The 22,067-nt window shown below is 39.6% G+C and overlaps 1 protein-coding gene across 2 annotated transcripts in view; it reads left to right on the plus strand.

The window, feature by feature from the left end:
• MECOM (MDS1 and EVI1 complex locus) overlaps positions 1 to 22,067 on the plus strand; it is an 83,981-nt gene that overhangs the window by 58,458 nt on the left and 3,456 nt on the right. For both annotated transcript variants that reach the window (XM_063131999.1, XM_063132000.1), the window contains 6 exons: positions 9,450 to 9,616; positions 12,679 to 12,756; positions 15,846 to 16,015; positions 16,870 to 16,999; positions 20,202 to 20,438; positions 21,750 to 21,936. In XM_063131999.1, coding sequence (XP_062988069.1) covers positions 9,450 to 9,616; positions 12,679 to 12,756; positions 15,846 to 16,015; positions 16,870 to 16,999; positions 20,202 to 20,438; positions 21,750 to 21,936 — 969 coding nt within the window. The remainder of the gene's footprint in view (positions 1 to 9,449; positions 9,617 to 12,678; positions 12,757 to 15,845; positions 16,016 to 16,869; positions 17,000 to 20,201; positions 20,439 to 21,749; positions 21,937 to 22,067) is intronic.

Genomic DNA, 22,067 nt, shown 5'->3' on the forward strand with positions numbered 1-22,067 from the left:
ATAAATTCTAAGAAGAATCTCCAGGGCCTTTTTGATGGTATCAAACCCATCTGAGATGTGTATAACTTCCCTGCCTCCCCCCTTTTCCCGCGCCTCTGCCATGGTCATGTCTGCATTTTGGGTCTGAACTGGGAGCGCATACAGGTTTGCGTCACCCAGAGGTTTATGGCCTCTTAGGGACCAAAAGGGAGGCAGGGGATGCAAGCCATTTCCTTTTCTAAACATCTGCATGCAGATAGAATCAACTCTTTATGTATGTAAATCAAATTGCTGTTCTGTATAACATAATATACTTTAACAAAAAGTATCACAGATTAGGAGCAGACATTGCTTAACCATATGAAAGGGGGGGGGGAAACTACCTTGCCATTCTCCCCTCCCCCGCCCCAGGAATGTGTACGTAGTTCTGTATTTCTTCCCTTAATATAAGGTAATATGTTGTTTTTTTGAGAAGAGGATATTATTTTTGACCCACCCATATGTGAGTGAGAGAGAGAGGGGGAGAGGGAAAGAAAGTCCAATCCCCCATCCCCTATAAGACTGGCCCTACTATTAGGTAGCATGAGGCAGTTACCTCAGATGGCAGATGCTGGGAATCAGCAGCAAAATGTCGGAGGAGAGAATTGTGCACCATACAGCCTTGCTCCCAAAGCTAGCCTGCTGCCTTCAGGTACAGCAGAAGATGCTGTCCCATCCAAGGTAGTGACTTACGCATTGACAAAAAAAGAGGAATTGTATCACCAAAAAAAGAGGACACCAACTTGCATAACACTTGCATATGCAAATGTATGTGCAGAGGTGCAAATTTAGAACTAATGACTACTATTTGTACAGAAATGCAATACATCTCATTATAGTCAAGAAGACTGACCAGGTGACCTGTATGCCTGCTCAGTCGTCTGACCAAGTGCTAACTGTTGATGGGCAACTTCAAGGCCTTTGTGGTCCTTTCTTATGGTCCTTTATCTTTAAATTGGACTTGGATTGGGCAGCCCTTCAAATAGAGAAATGTTCTCTGCTAGCTCTCCAAAACAGAGGACTATCCTCTGTAAAGTAGGACACCTGTCCATGCTAGTCCCATTGTCAACATTGAAGAGAGATTTATTGGCCAATCCAGTTTGCTTTTGTAAATGGAGTAGGAAGGGGCACCATCGTCTTCTTTGTCTCAGGCAGCAAAATGTCTTGGGCCAACCCTGCCCACTTATGTCTGAACCTGCCACATCTCTTTGTGAGTACCTGGGCCTAAAATGGGTGTATCTCCTGCCCCTTGTGGTTCATCCTAGAATGGGGAATATAAAAATTGTCATTCCAGATTAGCCCACCTATTCCAGCACTGCTTACAACAGTGGTCAGGCAGTTGGTGCAAAAGCTGCTAAGCACAGCCTAATGGAAGACCAGACCCTGTAACTTCTCCCCAGCTTCTAAATGTTAAGGTTCTATTCTTATATCTTGGGCTAAAATGTGTTGATTGACCAATCCTCTCTGAATTCATCTAATCCTTTTATATTTTATTTATTTATTGCATTTGTATACTACCCCATAGCTGAAGCTCTCTGGGCGGTTCACATAAGAGTTATCTATATTGAGTTATCTATATTGTTGTTAGAGATGTAAAATTTCCAGAAATTTTGAAGCCATGGAAAAAAATGTGTTTTTTCCTAGGGGGTTTCGGGGGGAAATGGAATTTTTTGGGAAAATTGAAAAATAAATGCAGCATTAGCACTTTTTACAGATTAAAAGTCACTTTGTTGCTTTAGGAACATAAAATGTAATTATGTACAAGTTGGTTTGGCATAAAATCACATTTGGTATATTAAAAGAACAGTGTATTCAAGCAATTATTACAAATTTAATTAACTTTTAAAAAACTTTTTACTTTTTCTGTAACAAATGGAGCTACAAGCTCCTGAACTGTAAGGAACCTCATTGGTTTTGCTAGTTTAGGAGAAGGCAAAAAACAAAAACCCACACACAACAATGTTAAAAACAAACAGAAGAAACCATCAACATAATAACAAAGTATTTATTTATTTATTTATTTATTTATTTATTTATAAAACATTTTGTAGTTCCACCTCGCCATTTCTGACATCATGGCACTTTACAATAATACATAAAACAACTTATATTAAAAACTCTCAACCCACATTAAAATTTAAACCACCCATCTCCCAAACTCTTGTGAAAGTAAAAAACCCTTACAGAGGCATTTTAAACAATTGACAGTAGGAGCCTGTCTAATCTCCGGTGGCAAGTTGTTCCACAACTGGGGACCAACCACTGAAAAAGCCCTGGCCCCTGCACATTCCAAATTGTAGTGGGGGACCATCAGGGCACCCTGCTCCTGAGTGTGAGTCTGCCAATGGTGGGACACGGGAGTGAGGCGAGCACTCAAGTAACCAGGGCCCAGGCAGTGCAGGGCTTTATACACAGTTAACAAAACCTTGTAGCACACCCTAGCAGCCACCGGCAGCCAGTGAAGCTCCTGAAGCACCGAAGTGATGGAAGACCACTTTGGAAGCCCCTTGGCCAACCTGGCTGCCGCATTTTGAACTGCTGGATTTGCTTCAAGGGAAGCCCTGTATACAACAAGTTGCAATAGTCAAGCCTGGAGATGACCAGGGCATGAACTGCGGTGGTAAGATCGGCCTCTGACAAAAAGGGGCGAACTTGGCAGAGCATGTGTAATTGATAAAAGCAGCTCTGGACAACAGCCCCCACCTGTGATGACATAGTTAGGGATTGGACAAAAATGACACCCAGGTCTCGTGCCTCAGTCACAATCCTCGGTCGGATTCCTGAAAATGAAACGTCTGTGAGTTCCTGCATGTCTCTGCTAGTCCTCCGCAGTGTCAAGCAGACATAAAGCACCCATTCCCATAAAAAGAACTGAGAAAAAGGGGGAACCAAGATTCAATGAATATGCACCAGACTCATTTCTGAGCTATAGCTATCACTGTTTCAGTCTCTGCTTCAATGGCAGTGCCCCCTAGAGGCAGAAATGCATCTTGCTCTTGCATTTGAGAGTTGTAGTCTCAGTTTGCAACCTAGGACTCACTTGTCCTCGGTGCACAGAAATGGTAATAATATGACACTGTACATAGTTTTTAGAAATCATTTGGAAAAGTAAATATATGAACACCTTGTCTTAAACATTTTATTCATCTTGCTAAAATAAAACATTCCATAATTCAATTTTTCTTCATTTTTTCAGGGAAAAAACCAAATAAGACTGGAAAAAAAATGCCCAGGGGTGGGTGGGTACATTTCCCCCCCCCAAAAAAAAATCCAGTTTTTTTCTGGGCCTTCACATCTCTACTTGTTGCCCATTAGTACATCCTGTGGCAGTGAACTCAATACACTTACTTTAGAGGGGTTTTTAAATAAACAAATTCTGCTTTAAATGTCACATAAAACTTTTGTTTGTCCTGTCCTTGAACAGTATTTTGAGAGGTCGGGGGAGGGGAGAGAGAGAAGTTCTCACATTTCATACGTCATCACAATGTTCATAGATTTATAAATGTCTATTATGTGCCTTACCAGGCCAAAAGGTTTCAATGTCCCGCTCGGTAATAGAGCTCATGCTCCAAAAATATAAATCTCTGATGAGATTTCTAGCTAAAAAGGATTCCAATTAACTGGATGAGAAAAAAAAAACCTCTGACAAAATTCCTGGAGAGCTGCCACTGGTCAATGTAGTCAGTTCTGGGCTTGGCCTAAGCCTAGTAGAAGGAGCTTTTTATACTGGGGCAGGCCCAGCAGCACTCAATTTGCACCCTTATTCACTGGAGGCACAACTCTCTGACCTGTTATCGAAATCCGAGCTCAGGCCTGGAATTTGTGATGTAATTGCTTAAGCAAGTAAATAAATGAAGCTTTTGCAGAGTGCTTTTCTCATCATACCAATGAATCATCACTACCAGCTCCATATATCTAGGATTGACAAGCGGGCTTCCTTCTTTTGAAAGATAGCGTAATGTTGGAAGAGGAAGTCTCTGGATCAAACCCTGTGCCCGCCATGAACTCACTAGTCTTAGGAAAGCCTCTGTCTCTCTGCCTCGGCTTCCATCTGCAATATGGGGATAATAGTACTGGCTCATTTCACGGGGTTGTTGTACCAAGATAATATATGTGAAGCACTTTGAACACTCAAAAAGTGCTATATAAAAGAACGAATAGCAGTAGTCGTAGTATTCAAAGTCAGAAGGAGAGACTCCGAGCAACTTGCACTGTGTTTTAGAAACTAAGCGTGGAGATATTCACATTCGAACGGTCTGGGGTTTTACTCGTTGTCATTGTTATAACTATGACAATCTTGTAGGGTTTCCTTCCCCTTCAAGTGCTGATATGTCCTCTAGACCTGAGTTCTGCCTCAGCAACCTTTCCTTGGTTTTCTTTGTCTGGGAACATCTGTTCAGATGGGGAAACAATGACCTTTTGCCTCAGCTGAGGCAAAGAGCTACCCTAGCAGGCATTAAGAAGATTAAAGGAAGGCTGCACTGATAGCTTTCATGCTGCTTCAGTGGTTCTCAGCAGTGAGAGAAGAGAATACAAATTGGCCAAAGAGCTCTATGAGAGAGAGAGAGAGAGAGAGAGAGAGAGAGGAGCTAGTAATCACTCTTGCACTTCATTCTTATCTCCAGTTTATTTTAGGTCTGACTGGTACAAAAATAAAGGGAAAAGTAACTTATTTCAACCGAGCTACTTAGGGAAGAACTCGTCATCTAGAAAGATGTGAGGATGCCACTACAATGGCAGCCCCCTGTTGATTTCGATCCTCCTTCCCCTAATCACTAGTATAACTTACCGTGTACCCTGACATCATGAGGCTATGCATTTCCCCACTTTCGCCAGTGGCAACCAGTTATGTGGAGTAAGGTGAGGAAGCGCGCAACAGCATGATGTCTGTACATAGGGTATATTGAGCTAGATGCTACAGGAGGTGGGAACTCAACATGGGGCTGCCATTTTTGATAGTCGCACCACCAATCCTTAATTTTTAATTAATTAATAATTAAAGGGTTAGTTCCACCTGTCCTCTGTAAGGTGCTACTGATGAATGACTTCGGGTCATTTGCAACCTCACACAAGACTAGCATAAAGGGTAGGCATGGTCAGGCACTGGCCAAGGGCCTATGACCCAGCCCGCTGACAAGAACCTCATGGAGTTCCTCCCCCCCCCCCATCGTTACAACTGGCTTGTTTACCTGCCTCTCACTCTGGCCCTGGCAACAGGGGTGGTAAAGAGGAGCAGTAGAGGCAACTGCCTACTTGCTCACGGTTCTCTGCCTATCAAGCAAGCAAGTGCTAGCAACGATGAGAGGAGTAGCAGCTGGTGACAGGTGCAGTGAGAAGATAGAGGAAGGGGGCCTATCAAGGGTATGTTACCCAAGGGCTCTCAAAAACCTAGAGCCAGCCCTGTTCACACTCTTCTGACCAACTTAATCTGGCATAAACACAACTCACTGAATTATATTCCTCATATAGGTTCATTAGTAGAACTTGTTCATTTAATATTATCTTCAATGTATTTTTTTATTACATTTATATTCGACCTATTTTCCTCCAAGGAACCCAAGGAGGCGTACATAATCCTCTTTTCCATTTTATCCTCACAACACCAACAACAACCCTGTGAGGTAGGTTGGGCTGAGAGTCTGTGACTGGCCCAAAGTCAGCCGGTGGGTTTCCATGGTTGAGTGGGGACTAGAACCAGCATCTCCCGACTCCCAGTCCAACATTTTAGCCACTACACCACACTGTAGATTAGAAGCAGTCTTGGCAGGGGTTAGGGCTGGCTTTCAAAGCAGAGAGATAATTTGCCCATTGTACCAAATTAATTACATGTAACTTCAGGAGTGCCACCTCCTATAAGTACCCCTCCCTGCATCCATAGATCTGTCCAGGAGGCCAGGTTCCATGTTCTGTTCTTCATATAGATGATAACTACAGTGGTAAGAGTGCTTGGCCTTCTCCATCATAGCACCAATACTGTGGAATATTCTCCCTGGTGAAGTGTGTCTGGCTCCTTCACTATTGATTTTCCATCACCAGGTGAAAATCTCACTTTTTCAGAACACTTTTCCTGTGAGAACTAGTCAGCTGACATGGCTGCGTTGTTAACTATGGGACTTTTAGCTGGCTGTTCCATTGTGAATTGTATGTTTTTACTCCTCTGGGTGCTGTTTGAACAGCAAAGAACGCAGCATATAAGTATTTAAATACATAAATTAAAGCATCAATGGGAGCAACATAAGCACTGGAGTGGTGACAGCCCTGGGGTTAGGATTGGGCTGGTTGTGTATTTCGTAAAACACAATAAAAATAAATAATTATAATAATAAATGATGGGGCTGGCAAGGCCCACAATTTGAAGAACTGCCAGTTATGCAGCCCCTGCCAGCCAGACACACGCTAACCATGCTGACAAGACAAGCTAAATGCACAAATCGGCACTGATTTGTGTTAAAGAATTAGTGCAAATGCGCTGTAGGACAGATCAAAACCAAACGTTAAAGCTTCGTAAACTTCCATGGTAATTGATTGATGAAACCATTTCAAACAGAGAAGGGAGAATAGGTGAATCTATTACTGCTGCATCTGTGAGAAGGACAAATGTTGGCCCTAGAGCAGATTTAAAAGCACTTCATAATGAAACTGACTATATAGGTAGATATATAGATATAGATATATAGATATAATATCATCCTGCCGGATGCATGTCTTCTTCCTCCAAGCAGAAATAGGTGCTATCCTAACCCATGTGTCACCACTAATCAGGCAAAAGGCCAGAAGCCTCCCCCACAAACCCTTTATCTTTGGTGATAGTAAAATAGCAAGATTATTTCTCTCAGGGAACAATTAGAAGGGATTCAATGCAATGGGAAATACAATTGCAGATTGATTGTGGGGAGAGGAAAAATAGGAAGGAGTGAAAAATAAATGTTACGATAATGCTGAACTCTGTAGGCTGATAATGACATTGCTCTACCAGGACGGAATTACCTCCTATCCCAACCCGGCATCATCATTACATATCTGGGCCCTACGATCAGTACGCGTCAAAACCCTTCATATTGACAAATGCCCTGTCCGCTTGCATCTGTGGAGAATGTTTTAGCAGCTGAGTGATTATGAATCAAACCCCAGAGCTTCCAGCCCTTACTGCTTCCCTCTGCTTTCACATTTGTCTCCTGACAAGTAAATGTATCTTGACTTCCCTCTGAGATTTTTCTTTTCTTTTCTGCACAATGTTTGATGAAAGACATTTGGCAAATTGGCAGAGGTACCCTGTACGTTACAATTTGTAGTGAGCATTAGGAGTCTGAGCATGAAATGAGAGGGCAGGCTACAGGCGAAAGGGGAGAAAAATGCCCAGTGCTAAGCAGAACATGAATAGTCATTTGAAGGAAACAAGCAGACATTTATTTTGGACTAATAAGAGCAGATGATTATATTTATCCTCCATCTCAATAAGAAAATATAAGCCAAGCCAGTATTATTCCATATATCTGTGTGTGAATGATGAGCAACGTTGAACTTGATCTTTGTGTGAAAGCAGTGTAAGGGAGAAGAAAACCAGGTCCACCAGCAGCCATATTCATGAATTAAGCCTCATTTTCCAATATTGGTTTTTTCTGCAAAATGGCCAAACTTAAGACTGTGGTTCTAAGCTTACTCTAGAGCAATTCTATAATCATTCCAGGCAAGGGGTATGATCCTACAGACTTCTGCACGCTGAGTACTGCTTTTAGCTCTTTGTCAAATCATGGTGGTGAAGGAAAGGGTGGGAAGAGGCTGTAATTCTATTTAACAGGAGTTCTGAAGATGAGTGCAGCTAGCATCTGATGAAGTGGACAGTATCCATGAAAGTTTATGTCAGAATAAATGTGTTAGTCTTTCAGGTGCTACAAGACTCTTTGTTGCTTTTGCTGTAATAGACTAACACAGCTACCTCTCTGGAAAGAGTTGGCTTAATGGAACACTTCATTATTTACAACTCTTTCCAAAAGTGTGACTTCTTCGTCAAACCAAGTATTTAGACATAAACCTTCCCTGAGGTTCCTTTACCTCCCCTTATGGGCCTGCACTCTTCTATCTCCTCATTCTTCTCTCTCCCACCCATTAGTCAATCCGTGATCTCTACTGCTATCTTGTCCTTGGGGATGTTGCAGTGTAATGATGTGCAGGTCTATTCAGCAGTAATTCCTACTTCCAATAAGTGTATTTAGGATTGGAGCCTGAGTTACTTACATTTTCTGTACAGTATCTAGGATGCAGTTGGCATTCCATAAATGTTAAATGCTGGCAGTAGTTATTTTTTTGTCTGAATTCATACTGTGTTGTATCCAGGATCTGCCTTCCATGGGGGGGAAAGGCTCTGCTCATGGAAGGTGACTCCACCTGATTTTCAGGGATCCCCCACTTCGCTCTATACAACAGCTCACCCCAATTGACAGGGGGGCTGTACCCTTTGTGTAGCATATCTAGGAGTTTTGAGGGACTCCCATAGGGAGGAGGGGATGGGGAAGTTGCTTCTGCCAGCCCAGTTGCAGGCATGGAACTCTGGATCTAGCCCAATGTGTTTTGTTCATCTATTTATTTACAAAAAGGCAAGAATAAGCTAGTTTCATGAGATGTGGCCTACCAGTTACATACAATGCCCTAATCTAGCACAAAATTGTAAGGAGATTCAGGACTACGAAATTATTTTCATAATATATGAAGCTCTGGTTCAGAAATGTATGTTCTCTGCTAGATTTCTCTATATGATATGATTACGTACTCATGAAAATTGGCAGCTGAATGTGTGAACTGAACTGAAACGTATTGAAAAGTCCTGCACTGGAGGTAATAAGAAAGTTATGTCTTTGGCATTAGATCTGACCTCAAGTGATCTGCACCACATGACACCTTAGACATCAAGTGATTATATCTCACATGTAAAGAAAGATTATCTTTAAAGATAAAGCCTAGAATTAACCCAAGATGGAGGCTTAGAGCAGCTTTTCATGCGGCAAGATGGCCACTAGATAATTTGCTGTTGGGATACAAACAAACTGATAACTGTGTAGTCGCTTTTTTTCTTCCATTGTCTTTTGGGGTTATAATTATGTGAGATGCTTGGTAAATTTCTAACAAAACTTCTTCCCTTAACAGCATGCCTACTCAAAAGTAAGTCCCGCTGAGTTCCATGGGACTTGCTTCCAAATAAGTGTGCGTAGGATTCAACAGTAACAAAACAGAGCAAAACTATGGTTTACTCTGTTCTGGCTTTAAAAAAAAAAAGTATGGTGTGTTGTTGTTTTTCAGCAGTGCCAACTAGATAGGATACACTTTTAAAAATGGAGCCTTTGTATTGACCTTCAAATTGATTGAATTCTCTTTATTGTACAAGAATATCTTCTCAGTGTTTTGGGATTGATGGTTTGTTTGCTTCCTTCCTATAGATGTCAGCTATAGAAAACATGGCCGAAAAGCTAGAGAGCTTTAGTGCTCTGAAACCAGAAGCCAGTGACCTCATACAATCTGTCCCGTCCATGTTCAACTTCAGAGCCCCTCCCAGCACCCTGCCAGAAAACCTTTTACGAAAGGGCAAAGAACGCTATACCTGCAGGTAAACTCCCTAAGCCAATTATCTCCAACAAGCTCTCTTAACATCTCTCTTTTCTCGCAAACAACTGTTGTTTACTTTAGAAATTACTCGAAATTGGATGATTAATAGGGATTATGGTGGGTCACTGACATTTTAAAAGGTTCTTTATTCAGCAAGACATGGGCATAGTGTTTGATTTTCTGTTTGTTTGTAATTACTGGAGAAATTTGTCCTTCGTTACCGTGAACTTGATAAATGAGGCCAAAACACTACATACACAGGCTTGTTCCAAAATTTCCTCATCACCTTTATATTAATGCATGGTCTTTTTCCTCATATTTTTTTCTGATCATGAACTGCAAGACTGTTTTCTCCTTGGTCTTTCCTTTGATAATGCCAAAAGGGAAATTTCATAAGATCTGTGAATGATTAGGAGATGTATTTTTAAAAATCTGAGTCGTCACTGCAAATATTTGGCTCAAATCAACATCTTCCTAAAGAAATCAATGGAAGTTTTGTCTCAGAGTTGGATCAAACACATAGACATCTGTGGTCTTTCAGGTCCTAAGTGGAAGACCATTTGTTAGACTCAAAAGGAGCCTTTTTGTTGACCTCTGAATTTGATGAATTTCACACATCATTATGCTACAAATTTGAATTCGAAAATTTGTCAGAATTTAAATAGTGTATGTTCTGAATATTGACCTTGACAAGTTACACAGTTCCTAGCTTCCCATGTCTGGAACAGTTTTGAGTCTCATTTTTAATTATTTTTTTTAGTAGGTGGAAGGATGAATGATTATCCAGATATGAACATGAGCACTCCTGTAGTCTTGTAAAAAGAAAAAAAGAACAGTACATATGTAGCTCTCTCAGCAATGCCCCACCACCATTCCAGATATTTTCTTTTTTTCTTTTTAATCAGAGGAATGAAATTAACTAGACCAAAAGCTTCTGGACTGTCAATCTTACCACTTTCTTGATTTGTATGGGACTTAAGGGCACTGTCTGGAATTATGAAAATGGCAAACAGGTCTATTCAGTTATACTCAATCTCTTCTATTATATTTGGACAGTTGTTAAGTAGTTGATACTGGATTAGGGCCACTGCCATGGTAGCAGTAAGTGGGGATTTTTCTCTTTTAGCCAATATAAATAACAATTATATGTACATAGCCATTAGGGCTCCATTCAGGACAATTTTGAATTAATCCCTTCTGATTACCGTCCTTGTACCTTAGAGGCATCAACAAACACATTTGCAGCCTCCATGGAGTAAATCTGGAGACTGCTGGTGTTATAACTGTTGTATCACAATTTTCCATTTTGCTATGTATCCTGCATTTGTAGGCCTTCTCCAAGCTCTGCCTCCTTCTACTCTGTGGCAATGGTTGGTATCATGTAAATTAAGCTCAGATATCATCATTCATTTACTATACATTTAATCTCTTGTCTTCAGAGACACCATGGAAAAGGAAATAGACTCCTCCTCCTCCTCCTCCTCCTCCTCCTCTTCTTCTTCTTCTTCTTCTTCTTCTGTATGGTTCCCAAAGAAATCCAGAATGGATTCTAGGGGTTTTCAGAAACAGCCTTGTTTTGTGTGTGTGTGTGTGCTACCATGCTTGGCTATCATGTGTGACCTAACAGAGAAAGAGAACGAAGTGAGTGTTTATATGGCAGAAACATACTTGATGGCAAATACCAATTTTAGCACCATTAGACAAAACAACTATCCATTAGCCAAAATTAAAGTTCAAACCACTTGCACAAGCCCCATTTTAATGAATGGAGATTGTGCATCAGCAATGCTTCCCAGGTTGCAATCCACGTGGATGATGCAGTGGACATTCAATAGGCATTTTACCTTAGGCTAAAAATTATGTTTAATATACTCAATGCTGGGGCTTTTTGGTACCATACAAATTAAGACAAAGACCTTTCATATTCCCAGGGTTAAGCAACCTGCTTAAGGTGGCACTGGAGTGGAGGAATAGATGAAAGAAGGAATTGGTGTCTGAATGCTGCAGCAGTACAGCATGGCTTTTTAAGGTGTTGGCCAGAGGTGGAGGTCTTTGGATTCCACTTCATGCTGCATGTCTTGGGCCTGCACTGTAGTGTTCTTTAGCATGGAAAATTCATTGTAAGGTGATTTTACCTTGTCCACTTCACATGGCTCACAGCTAGCTTTTACTGTATGAGGAAGTAGGCCGGTTTCCTCTGATCCAGTAAATATTAGCTGTCTTCATGTGGGGATATATTTGTAAGAAATATTCACCATGTGAATTTGATATGATGAAATAATCTCAGAATGGCTTTACTTGGTCAAAAAAGAAGAAGAAGGTAATATTCAAATCAACCCATCACATTGACCCATAATTCTCTTAGAAATGCATTTAACATTTGTTTTGGGGATGTATATTTTCTGGGAAATGTCCCTGAATTGGCAGAATAAATTGTTGCTGTGTCAGTTTTCTTCTTGAATATTTATTTTTTAAGCTTGCTATTTATGTCCCTATCTCATTTTCGGAAAGTTAGTGAGTGTATCTGATAACTGGCATATCAGTTTGTCTGATCTTTTTGAAACTATGTCAGCTACTTTCCCGTCACACCATTATAGAAACTCACCTTGATGGATTAGGTCTCTTGAATCATGTCTCGTCTGATCTTCTGTGGATGGAACGATGCCACATTGCTGACACTCTGAATAAGCTAAACCATTTAAAATGTGTTTCCATCAAGCCAAGATTTTAAACCTTTGATAAAAGTGTGGGGGTTTTTTTCCATCTCACACAAGCATTTAGCTGGGGAAATGTCAAAGTTAATAAGGATAGTACATCTGGATGAACATTCAAATGGAAGTCTGCTCTGATACATTACTTATGAGTATTGGCAAATCTAGAAATCACCATCTTCATCCATAAAGTTTAGATTCAATATATTGGTTGAATCCGTTTTCAGAAAGCTTTAAGTACAAAAGAAATAGTTCCATTCAAAATGGTTTGAAGTTAGGGCTATGCCTGTGATTTCTTTATGAAACTTAAAGCAAAACAAAGCTATACTTATAATTCACTTTCTAATAACAGATACTGTGGCAAGATTTTTCCAAGATCTGCAAATCTTACCCGTCACCTGAGGACACACACTGGAGAGCAGCCTTACAGGTACAAGATGAATGCATTTTGGGGGTGGCAAGCATGGGGCTCTTATTTCAGGACTTCCACTGTCAACACGGCCTGCTGGAGTTACTACTTACAGCCTCTGACCACCAAAGGACTTTGACTCATGAAAATGAAATGAGGTTTTGGAATGTGCTACATAAAGCACAATTAGTAATACTTTGCGATAAATACATGGAGAGAATTAGCCCACAGGACTTCAATACAGCAAATCATGTCAGGCAGAGGACACTCTGAACCCCTTAGACATGAATGGTTCCTACCAACATTTATTGCTGAGCGTACACAGTCCTGAATACTGCAAGTGAATTCAACCTTGTTCTTATAAAACTCCATGGACTAAGCATTCCTAATTATTTGCAATACCAAGTGCTGGTCCTTCTCATTTGGTATCACTGATGGATTGATTGCTCAGCTAAGAGAAATGCCCAAACTAGATGTGACTTTAAATATGATTAGGTGTGGTGGGATGTCAGTGGAGGATTACTTTCCAATGTAAGCAGCAGCTTCAGGGAAGGAATGTTCATTAAACCCATAGTAGAGAGGAAAAAAAGTTAAATCCTTGCTCCAAGCCCATTCTAGAATCTGGTTATTATTATTATTTATTATTATTTATTTATATAGCACCATCAATGTACATGGTTCTGATCAAGTGCAAAACTTCTTTATTGTGGCACAAACAACCATCTATTTAAAGGATGGCCAAATGAAACGAATTTTATCTAGCTTTGCTTTGTCGAACACATTTGAATAAAAGTCTGGTAAAATCTAATGATCAATAATGGTGAGATTCTCACCTTATTTGAAAATGGGATTTCCCCCCCAAAATAATTTTGGTTATTTTGTGTCAAATCTGAGTTCAGTATTTATTTCTTCACCTTGCAAAAATGCTCCATGCTGTTTATTTCTCTTATCTTATTTATTTATGAAATGTTTAATTCCCACATGCACTTTATGTCCTATTATTCTCTTTACAAACATACATAGTTAGTATGAATCCCCATGTCCTGAGTGCTTTTGATCCACTTCACCACTAAGTGGGTTAAATGGGAGATGTCTTAGAATACAGCCCCATGGGAATAATCAATATACTGAAATGAGAAAAGAATTTTAATTGTACAAAATAGAACTTTCCCTTAATGAAATCAATTGGAAGGAACCCAGCTCATGTTCTAACAAAACAAGCATAAATTGGTACATTTTATGGCTTGCAAAGAAAGGAGAAAAAGCTCATTGTTTGGGATAGATTTTTCCTCAGTCCTGAATTTATTTGGGAAGTGGGCTTGCATGTAATTTAATTCATGTTTTAAGAGGTATCTGGAAACATGTTATGCTCTTCCACCACATAACAGCCAGAAACAATTAGCCATGTAATGCATAATTTCTCCCCAGAATAATTGACTTAACGCACAATGTAACAGACATGTTTTGAAGTTCAAGAGAAATAGACTATAGGGAGGTGGGGGAGGATGGTGATGAAGACGGTTGGCCAGCTGCCAGCCAGGGAATTTGGAATAGTTATAGTATGTCCTAGTAATGGCTTAAAGGGCAATACAGTAAAGGCTTCAGGGACTTCAAATCACTGCAGAGTATGAAAATTGATGCCTCTGGTACCAGAGTGATAGACTAAACTACTCGTGTTGGCACCGTATTAAAGATTTGGATTGTTTATTTCTGCATTTGGGAAGATAACTGAATTTCCTCCAGGCTTAGCAATTGAGCAAGCTAATTCCTCAAGAAAAGATTTTATCACACAGTGTAATTTTGAACAGGGAGGGAAGTGGCCTTTCTACCTTATTTGAGCCTTAGAAGCAATTTGTTTCATGTTTTCTTTCTACTCACAGTGCTTCGTTGCACTGTATTGGCAACAGCATGAAACAATAGGCTTGTGCTTCTCTGCTTTTCACACTCTTTGCTGCAATACTTTTTAACATATTGGAATGGACTATCCCAAATTATGTGTTGTTAACTCTGAAATATTGGGTTCCTTCCTATAACCATAACTGAAAACCATTTTGCATGAGCCAAAGTATTTTGGGCATGGGGGAAAGGGGTACAGAGTTGACTTGAGCTTCCTGGTACCTGAATTTCTCCAGATTCAAAATCATTTTTGTTTGTCTTCCCAACTGGGGAGGTATGCAAGCTCTCCCTGGGAACAAATGCAAGTGAGCTGCGGATTCTGTTCCTCCTGTTCATTATCATATTCAAAACAGCCTTCAGAGGACCCAAATCTACCACTACACATGCAGCAAATCCATCTATTTCATTGATAATATGGAATCCTCCCATTGGATTTCAGAAATTGGATTTCTGATTCATGACCAGAATTTTATAGTTAGGATTTTCAATTATAAATTTATACTTCAGATTTTCAGAGCAAAAACTATACTGGTTGTTCTGAAAAATCAGTAAATTTTAGTGAAATTACAGTGCCCTTTTTGAAGAGAGAGCAAAGGGTGAAACTCGATTCATAGAACCCATTGTGTGACTGGAGGATAAAATGCATGGAGATACTGGAAATATTTTGGAGTGAATTTTGTGAGTTCTAGAGTAACATCCAATGCCAGGCAAGTGGACATGCTCATACAACAAATCTTCTCCCTATCTTCCAACACCCATTGCCCCCCAAATCTGCTCTGTAGTATCCCCAAACCTCTGAAGCAGATTTCGGAGACATGTGGGTTCTGCGGTGGGGGCAGAAATCCATCCCGCTAGCAGTGTCCATTCCACATGAGGATATGACCCTTACAATGGGATACATACAACCCTTACTGCTTAGAAGATATTCTAGCTGCATTTGGTGTTCAGGTATTTATCAGTATCTAATCATATCACCAGATTGCATTAACAAAATCTACTGCTTTGGAGGTTAGTAGAATAAAACTAGTATAACAAGGCTCTGAGATGTTCTGTCAAGGAACGTGCATTGTTGGTTTAAATCCATAAAAATAACATTTCTTTAAAAAGATAGAGTTGCAGTTCACAATATCTCTTTTGTGTCACTGAGAAGAAAGTTACCACTTTTGTTTTAGCTATATTTCACATGCTACTTCCATATTTGATATTTGTTTCAGATGCAAATACTGTGACAGGTCTTTTAGCATATCGTCTAACCTGCAGAGACACGTTCGTAACATCCACAATAAGGAGAAGCCTTTCAAATGTCATTTATGTGACAGGTGCTTCGGCCAACAAACCAATTTAGATAGACATCTCAAAAAACACGAGAATGGCAACATGTCTGGTATGTAGCTGTCTTCCTTTTGTATAACAAAATATTCAGTGAATTTAAGTTCATGAAATCTTCCAGGAAACTGTAGTGCTGTTGTAGCATTCTTATGACATCGCAGCGCTGGCTTTCCATCCAGGGACAATTACAGTCATCTTTCTTTGATAGAAGAATGCCATAGTCTGAATTCTATCCTCCTATTTTTAAGTAATCATGTGATTATAACTTTAAATGCATGTCAGAAATCATAATCCCATCAATTAATTTTGACCCATTATGTTAGCCCTTACTAAATCTTAAACTGTACTATCAGCCTAGGGCACCAATGTTGATATAACCAGTTCTGTAGACAGTTGATCACAGTTAGACTTATTTGACTTCACCGACTCAGTGGATTAGATCCCTTGGTAGGTAGATAGAATTGATTGTTTTATTTTATTTTTATTTTTATTGAGAATAAGTTAAGAAACTTAACATGCATCAAATGCTTGAGCCAATTGACTTCTATAAACTTCAGTGGGATTTATACATCATACTTTTGTTCTCATAGATAAGGCGGCACTCTCTAAGAGGGCCTAGCAGTTGACCAGGCACAATTCAATTTTTGCATGTTCCTTTACTGAACCCAGAAACAGAAAGCTTTCACATTTTCAATCATTGTCACAGCCAGTGGTGTAAATTGTGCTGTTTCTCCCCACCCCACCCCTGCCATGGTTATTGAGTACATTCTAAATCCACAGCTGCCCAGTGGCAAAGACAATAACCCGGCAACTGATGAACAAATAAAGTTATATTAAGAGACAGATGGATTGACTGATTGGTTGAAGGATACATGTGATGAAAGAACAAACTTTTGCTTTCATGTAAAGGTACTGCTACATCTTCGCCTCACTCTGAACTTGAAAGCACAGGAGCTATACTAGATGACAAAGAGGACTCGTACTTTACGGAAATTCGGAATTTCATTGGGAATAGCAATCACAACAATACAGAAGAAAGGTAAGAGGAGACTTCTCTGTATTGCTTAACTTGATTAATTGTAACTTCTTTGCTGTTGAAGTGTTACTCATCTAGCTCATTTTACAAAAGGCGGAATGAAGAGATGTGTCCGTGAAAAACAGTGGAATATAATTGCAGATCTGGGAGATCTGTAGATTTCATTGGAATCTGATTATACAACACTTTATCTGAATTGTGTCCATTACATATAAGAAATACAAGTTTGCACCTCCACTGTAACCTTGTAGTCCAAACACAAACTTTGTTTTACTCAAAACATTTTATCCACTCTTCTTTTACAGTTTTTAAATAAGCAGAGAAACTAAACGTAAGCCTTTTGTTGTTGTTTTTACACTGTCAAAGCAGTATACTCAGATAATATGTTCACAAAATAATGTTGAGGGGGGGAAGGCTTGATCCCCTGGCAATTAGCAAAGTAAAATGTGCTGATGTTAACAAAGTAAAATGAGCTGATGTTAACAAAGCCAGAATAAGCGCGTCAAAACTGTATTAAATTCAAAATACAAATCTAGTTTGTATTTTGACTATTTAAATATGAACCTGACCTAGCATGGGGAAAATTATATTTTCTCCAAATGGGGAGGGATTGGGACTGAAATCTCTAATTACCACAAAATATGGTTGCCATGTGAGGTTCTAAGTCTTTGGGCACTGTTTTGCTCCAGGGATTGGCAGCAGGTTTTAGTTTTTTACATAAGACCAATCATCTGATCCAAGAGCTAGGCACTGCTTCTGTACTTTATGTGGGGTAGCGACACATTTGTTACATTTACAAAGGGCCACACAGCTGCCCTGCAAAGACTGACCTTAACACCTGAAAGCCCTATGAAATAGCAGGCTAGGACACTTTCTCACCAGCAAATCTACTTATTAGGGAGAGATGAGACTGTAATTTGGTACAGCTTTGCTCATAGTGAATGTTCCTTATGCTGGCTGCCTAGACATCACTAGGAACATAGCTGACGAAAAGAGTACGTCTTTAATAAGATACTTGCTGATCTAAAAAAAGAAAATCCCAGAACTGTATCCCTACCAGGATGAAGCATACAATGCCTTGGTGAGTTTAGGAAAGGCGGTATAGAAATCCTGTAAATAAATCTATATTTGTTCCAGAATCAAGAACACACTCCTAATTAAGTCCAATATATTTGTTTAATAAAAATGTAAGACTGTGTCCATCCCAGTTCTGTCCAGTTCATACTGCTGTGATATATATTAAATAACCCCCCTATATATTAAATAAACCCCCTATTGCTGTCTCATCAGATTTTAAATCAATACATGGTACATTTGTCTCTTTTTTAAATTTTGGATTTGCAGCATCATTACACTGTGGATATTGAAACCTTACATGAGATTATGTAGCAGGTTAAAATTTAATTAAAAAGGTACCAGCTTCTCCCTTTATCTCCTTCATTAATTTGTTTTTCACTCTCAAGGACAAAAATGGCATAGTGCTTATGATGATCCCTTTTACATGTTTCTCACTCTTTTTTATGCTGGGGTCAAAACTAGTAGGCATATATTCATGAAGGAGATGTTTATACATTACATACATATTCAAATTTTGTTCTTGCTTGATTGTCATGGGTTACTTTTTCACATCTGGTCTCAACATGTCCTCAGATAGGAAGTCTGTAAGGTTGATGGGTCATCCAGTGTTTCCTTTCGAAATACAACACTTTAGACTACTTTTGATAGATATTTCATACTTGGCAAATTACCGCATATGAAAAATGTAATTAGCAAATATGTATCTTAATCATATGGCTTTCATTACTTTGGTTTAAATCCAAGTCCTTCTCACTTCAAACAGTCTTCATCTAGCATAGTTTGCAATCTGGCAATCTCTGGTTTATGGCTCATAATTTCTTACAACCATCCAAGAAGTATTATCTGGGCACCCTGATAAAAGACGCCAAAGATACCCACCAATGTGATGATGATGGGTTCAGTTTTCCTAAGATCCTTACAAAAGTAGGGCTTTCTTATGTTATTTCTGAGATTATTTCCTTATGTTTAATGGATCATATAGTCCTTAATAATAATTGATTGATTTCTATTTCTTTTTCCTCTTGTAGTATAGATGAAGGAACATAGACATGTTGACCAATTTTGTTTGTGGGTAGTGCTACATGGTTTGGGCCATGATGGAGTAATTTCTGGCGTGGTTTCATTCCATTTAGCCAAATAGACAATTTATTGGAAAATCTAAAAGCAATCAGATGAGAAATGAAATTCCCTTGTATTTAGAAAGGCGTAATTTGGCTCCAGGGGATGGGTTGGGTAGGCCTGGCAGCTTCCGGTAAACAAGAACATTTGGTTACATGTTTGAGTTTAAACATTATAATGAAGGCAAGTCAGTCAATGCTTATCTCCAGTTAAAATTATAGAGAATGATTCATACAACCAAAGGGAACTAAATTCCTAGTGTACAGTACTAAACAATGTCAATGATTCATTTGATTGTTTCTCCGCCATAAAGGCCACCATCCATTATGGTATTAAGTGTGCTTATTTCACTTTGAAGCCAAAGTGTTTATAATGCCCTTCACTGCCCCAACACAATACACACTGGCCAAATTCCTGTGTAGCCAAGATCTGGGTAACAGTCCTTCATGTCAATGGTCTTACCGTGTGGAGTGTATTATTCTGTTTAAGAGACTTGCATTGCACCCCTCCTCTAAGGACTTCAGGGTACATGGAAGTTATTCCATTTTATCCTCACAACAACCCTTTGAGGTAGATTCAGCTGTGAATTAGGCTGTAGTCTACTAACAGTTGTTAAGAGTTTCCTTCTGTGGGAAATAGCGCAGAGTAGATACTTGACGATGTGAATAATTTCCCCTTAGGCCAATGGTGAATATGCTGGGAATTCTACTCTCAAGAATAATGAAATGTAGTAACCTAAAGCTAAGGCTTTAGCTTTAGATTACATTGAGAAAAGCTATCATCACAATCCTATCAGGCTGTGGATTGAATTTCAAAGACATACTGGCAGCTTAATGAACTGGATGGAGTAGTATTGATTCAAATTATAGCAAAATTATGACCCATGGGATAGTCAATGCAAAGCAAAGTATAGAAAACAAAGCTCCTGTTTCTGCAACTGTTTGTTCCATGTTGACTATCTATCTATCTATCTATCTATCTATCTATCTATCTATCTATCTATTTAAAGAATGAATGGAAGCCACTTTAAGGATGAAAAGACTCTGGTGGCAAGCCAAAACTCAGACTTGTTGGAAGATGAAGAAGTAGAAGATGAAGTAATGATGGATGAGGAAGATGAAGAAAATGAGATAACAGGGAAGCCAATTAAGGAACTTGCAACAAGTAACATATGTGAAGAGGCGACTGAGGGTGATTATGAAGAAGCAAATGCTTTGGAAATGAATTGCAAATCTTCTCCTGGCAGGTAGGTACTTATCGCAGTGGCAGAGCCAAATATATGAAAAAATAGAGCCCATAAAGTACCTGGAAGGTGTTCAGATAGCATTTGCCTGTAGATGGAAAGAGTATTTTGTTGGAACATCGTCCCTTCATGACATTACAACGTAGGGATGTAGGCACCCTTTCTCCACCTCCAGTCCATGGTGCCATCATAATATGAAGTGTTCAGCACAATGTCAACTCCTTCCCTTCTCTTCCTTATTCTTGCCTTACTTAGCCCAGATGCTGCTTGATACGAAAGCCATTAGTTTAGTACATAGTGGCATCATTATCCCAAGCCCAAGTGGTAATTATACTAGGGCTTGGGGATTAGGAGGGGGGGAATTACGATCAATGCTCTTTAGCACTTCACTGAGTCAAATGGAGGTGCTTGAGGAGTAGTTCTTTGGTATTGCACAACAATACTATCCCCTGCGGTCCAGCAAGTTAAAAGGCAGGGAGGAGGAGTGACACAGCAATGGCATGAGGAAGGCTGCTGCCATAAATTGGGCAAGTAAAGGGGAAGGGGAAGTAGTACTGCTGATGCAGGTTCCAGGAACCAAATGGATCATATAACCCGGGATACAGTCTTGTAGGGTACAAAGCGGAGTGGGACTAAGTCAGAGCAGGGCAATGGTGATAAAGATCAACGCTGTGTCAGCGAGCCTGAGTTGCTAGATCCATTCCTGGGACTTAATTTATTTATTTAAAAAAACTTATATCATGCCTTTCTGCCATTTTAGCCCACAAGGAAGCTTACAAATGTGTATATGGCAATATAAAATATCAACTACTTGCACTGTGTACGTAAACCAAACCAACAATATACAAGGTTACAATGAGAAGGGAACAGGAAGAGGGGATGAATCTTCCAAGAGCTTTCGCAGCAAGACAATGGCAAATACAATAGAAGTCCCGAATAGAAGCCCAAGACTTAGCCAAGCACTTTGTCTGCAGGATGACCTGCCTATGTTTGCTCATCGTTATTTTTTCAGACTTGCAAAATGGTTTGGAATAGAGAAACAATTGTGCAACTTAAGGGGTGTGATCTAGAGAAAGTTAGCCATATTTTAGTTTCATTGACGTCAATGGGACCTAAATACATGGTTAGGAATTTAAGACCCATTAATTAAAAAAAAGGAACAATGTCTAACATACTTTGAGTTTTGCCGAACGTCTGTTACTAACTCCAGGAAGGACCAGGCAAAATGTTTCAGCTGCAATATTTTAAAAAGAAAATCACTGGCGATATTCTTTTCAAACCAATTAGTATGCTATTCTTGGGACTTTTTCATAGGTATAAGGAGGAAGAGTTTAATAAAACTGGACTTTCTGCTTTGGACCATATAAGGCACTTCACCGATAGCCTCAAAGTGAGGAAAATAGAAGAAAGCCAGTTCAGTGAAACTGAACTAGCAGCCTTCAGTACCTCCCATCTGCCCGAAGACTTAAAGCAGCCATTGCATCGCAAGTCCAAATCCCAGGTAAACTCTATTCCCCCCCCCCCCCCCGGAGAATGCAAAAGGCAGCAACTAATGATATGCTATTAGCAAATTACTCAAAGTTGAAATCGAATTCCACCTCAGTCTCTTTGGCCAGGGTAATTCCCTTCCCT

Source organism: Elgaria multicarinata, chromosome 8, assembly GCF_023053635.1.
Source record: "Elgaria multicarinata webbii isolate HBS135686 ecotype San Diego chromosome 8, rElgMul1.1.pri, whole genome shotgun sequence".
NCBI classification, from domain to species: domain Eukaryota; kingdom Metazoa; phylum Chordata; class Lepidosauria; order Squamata; family Anguidae; genus Elgaria; species Elgaria multicarinata.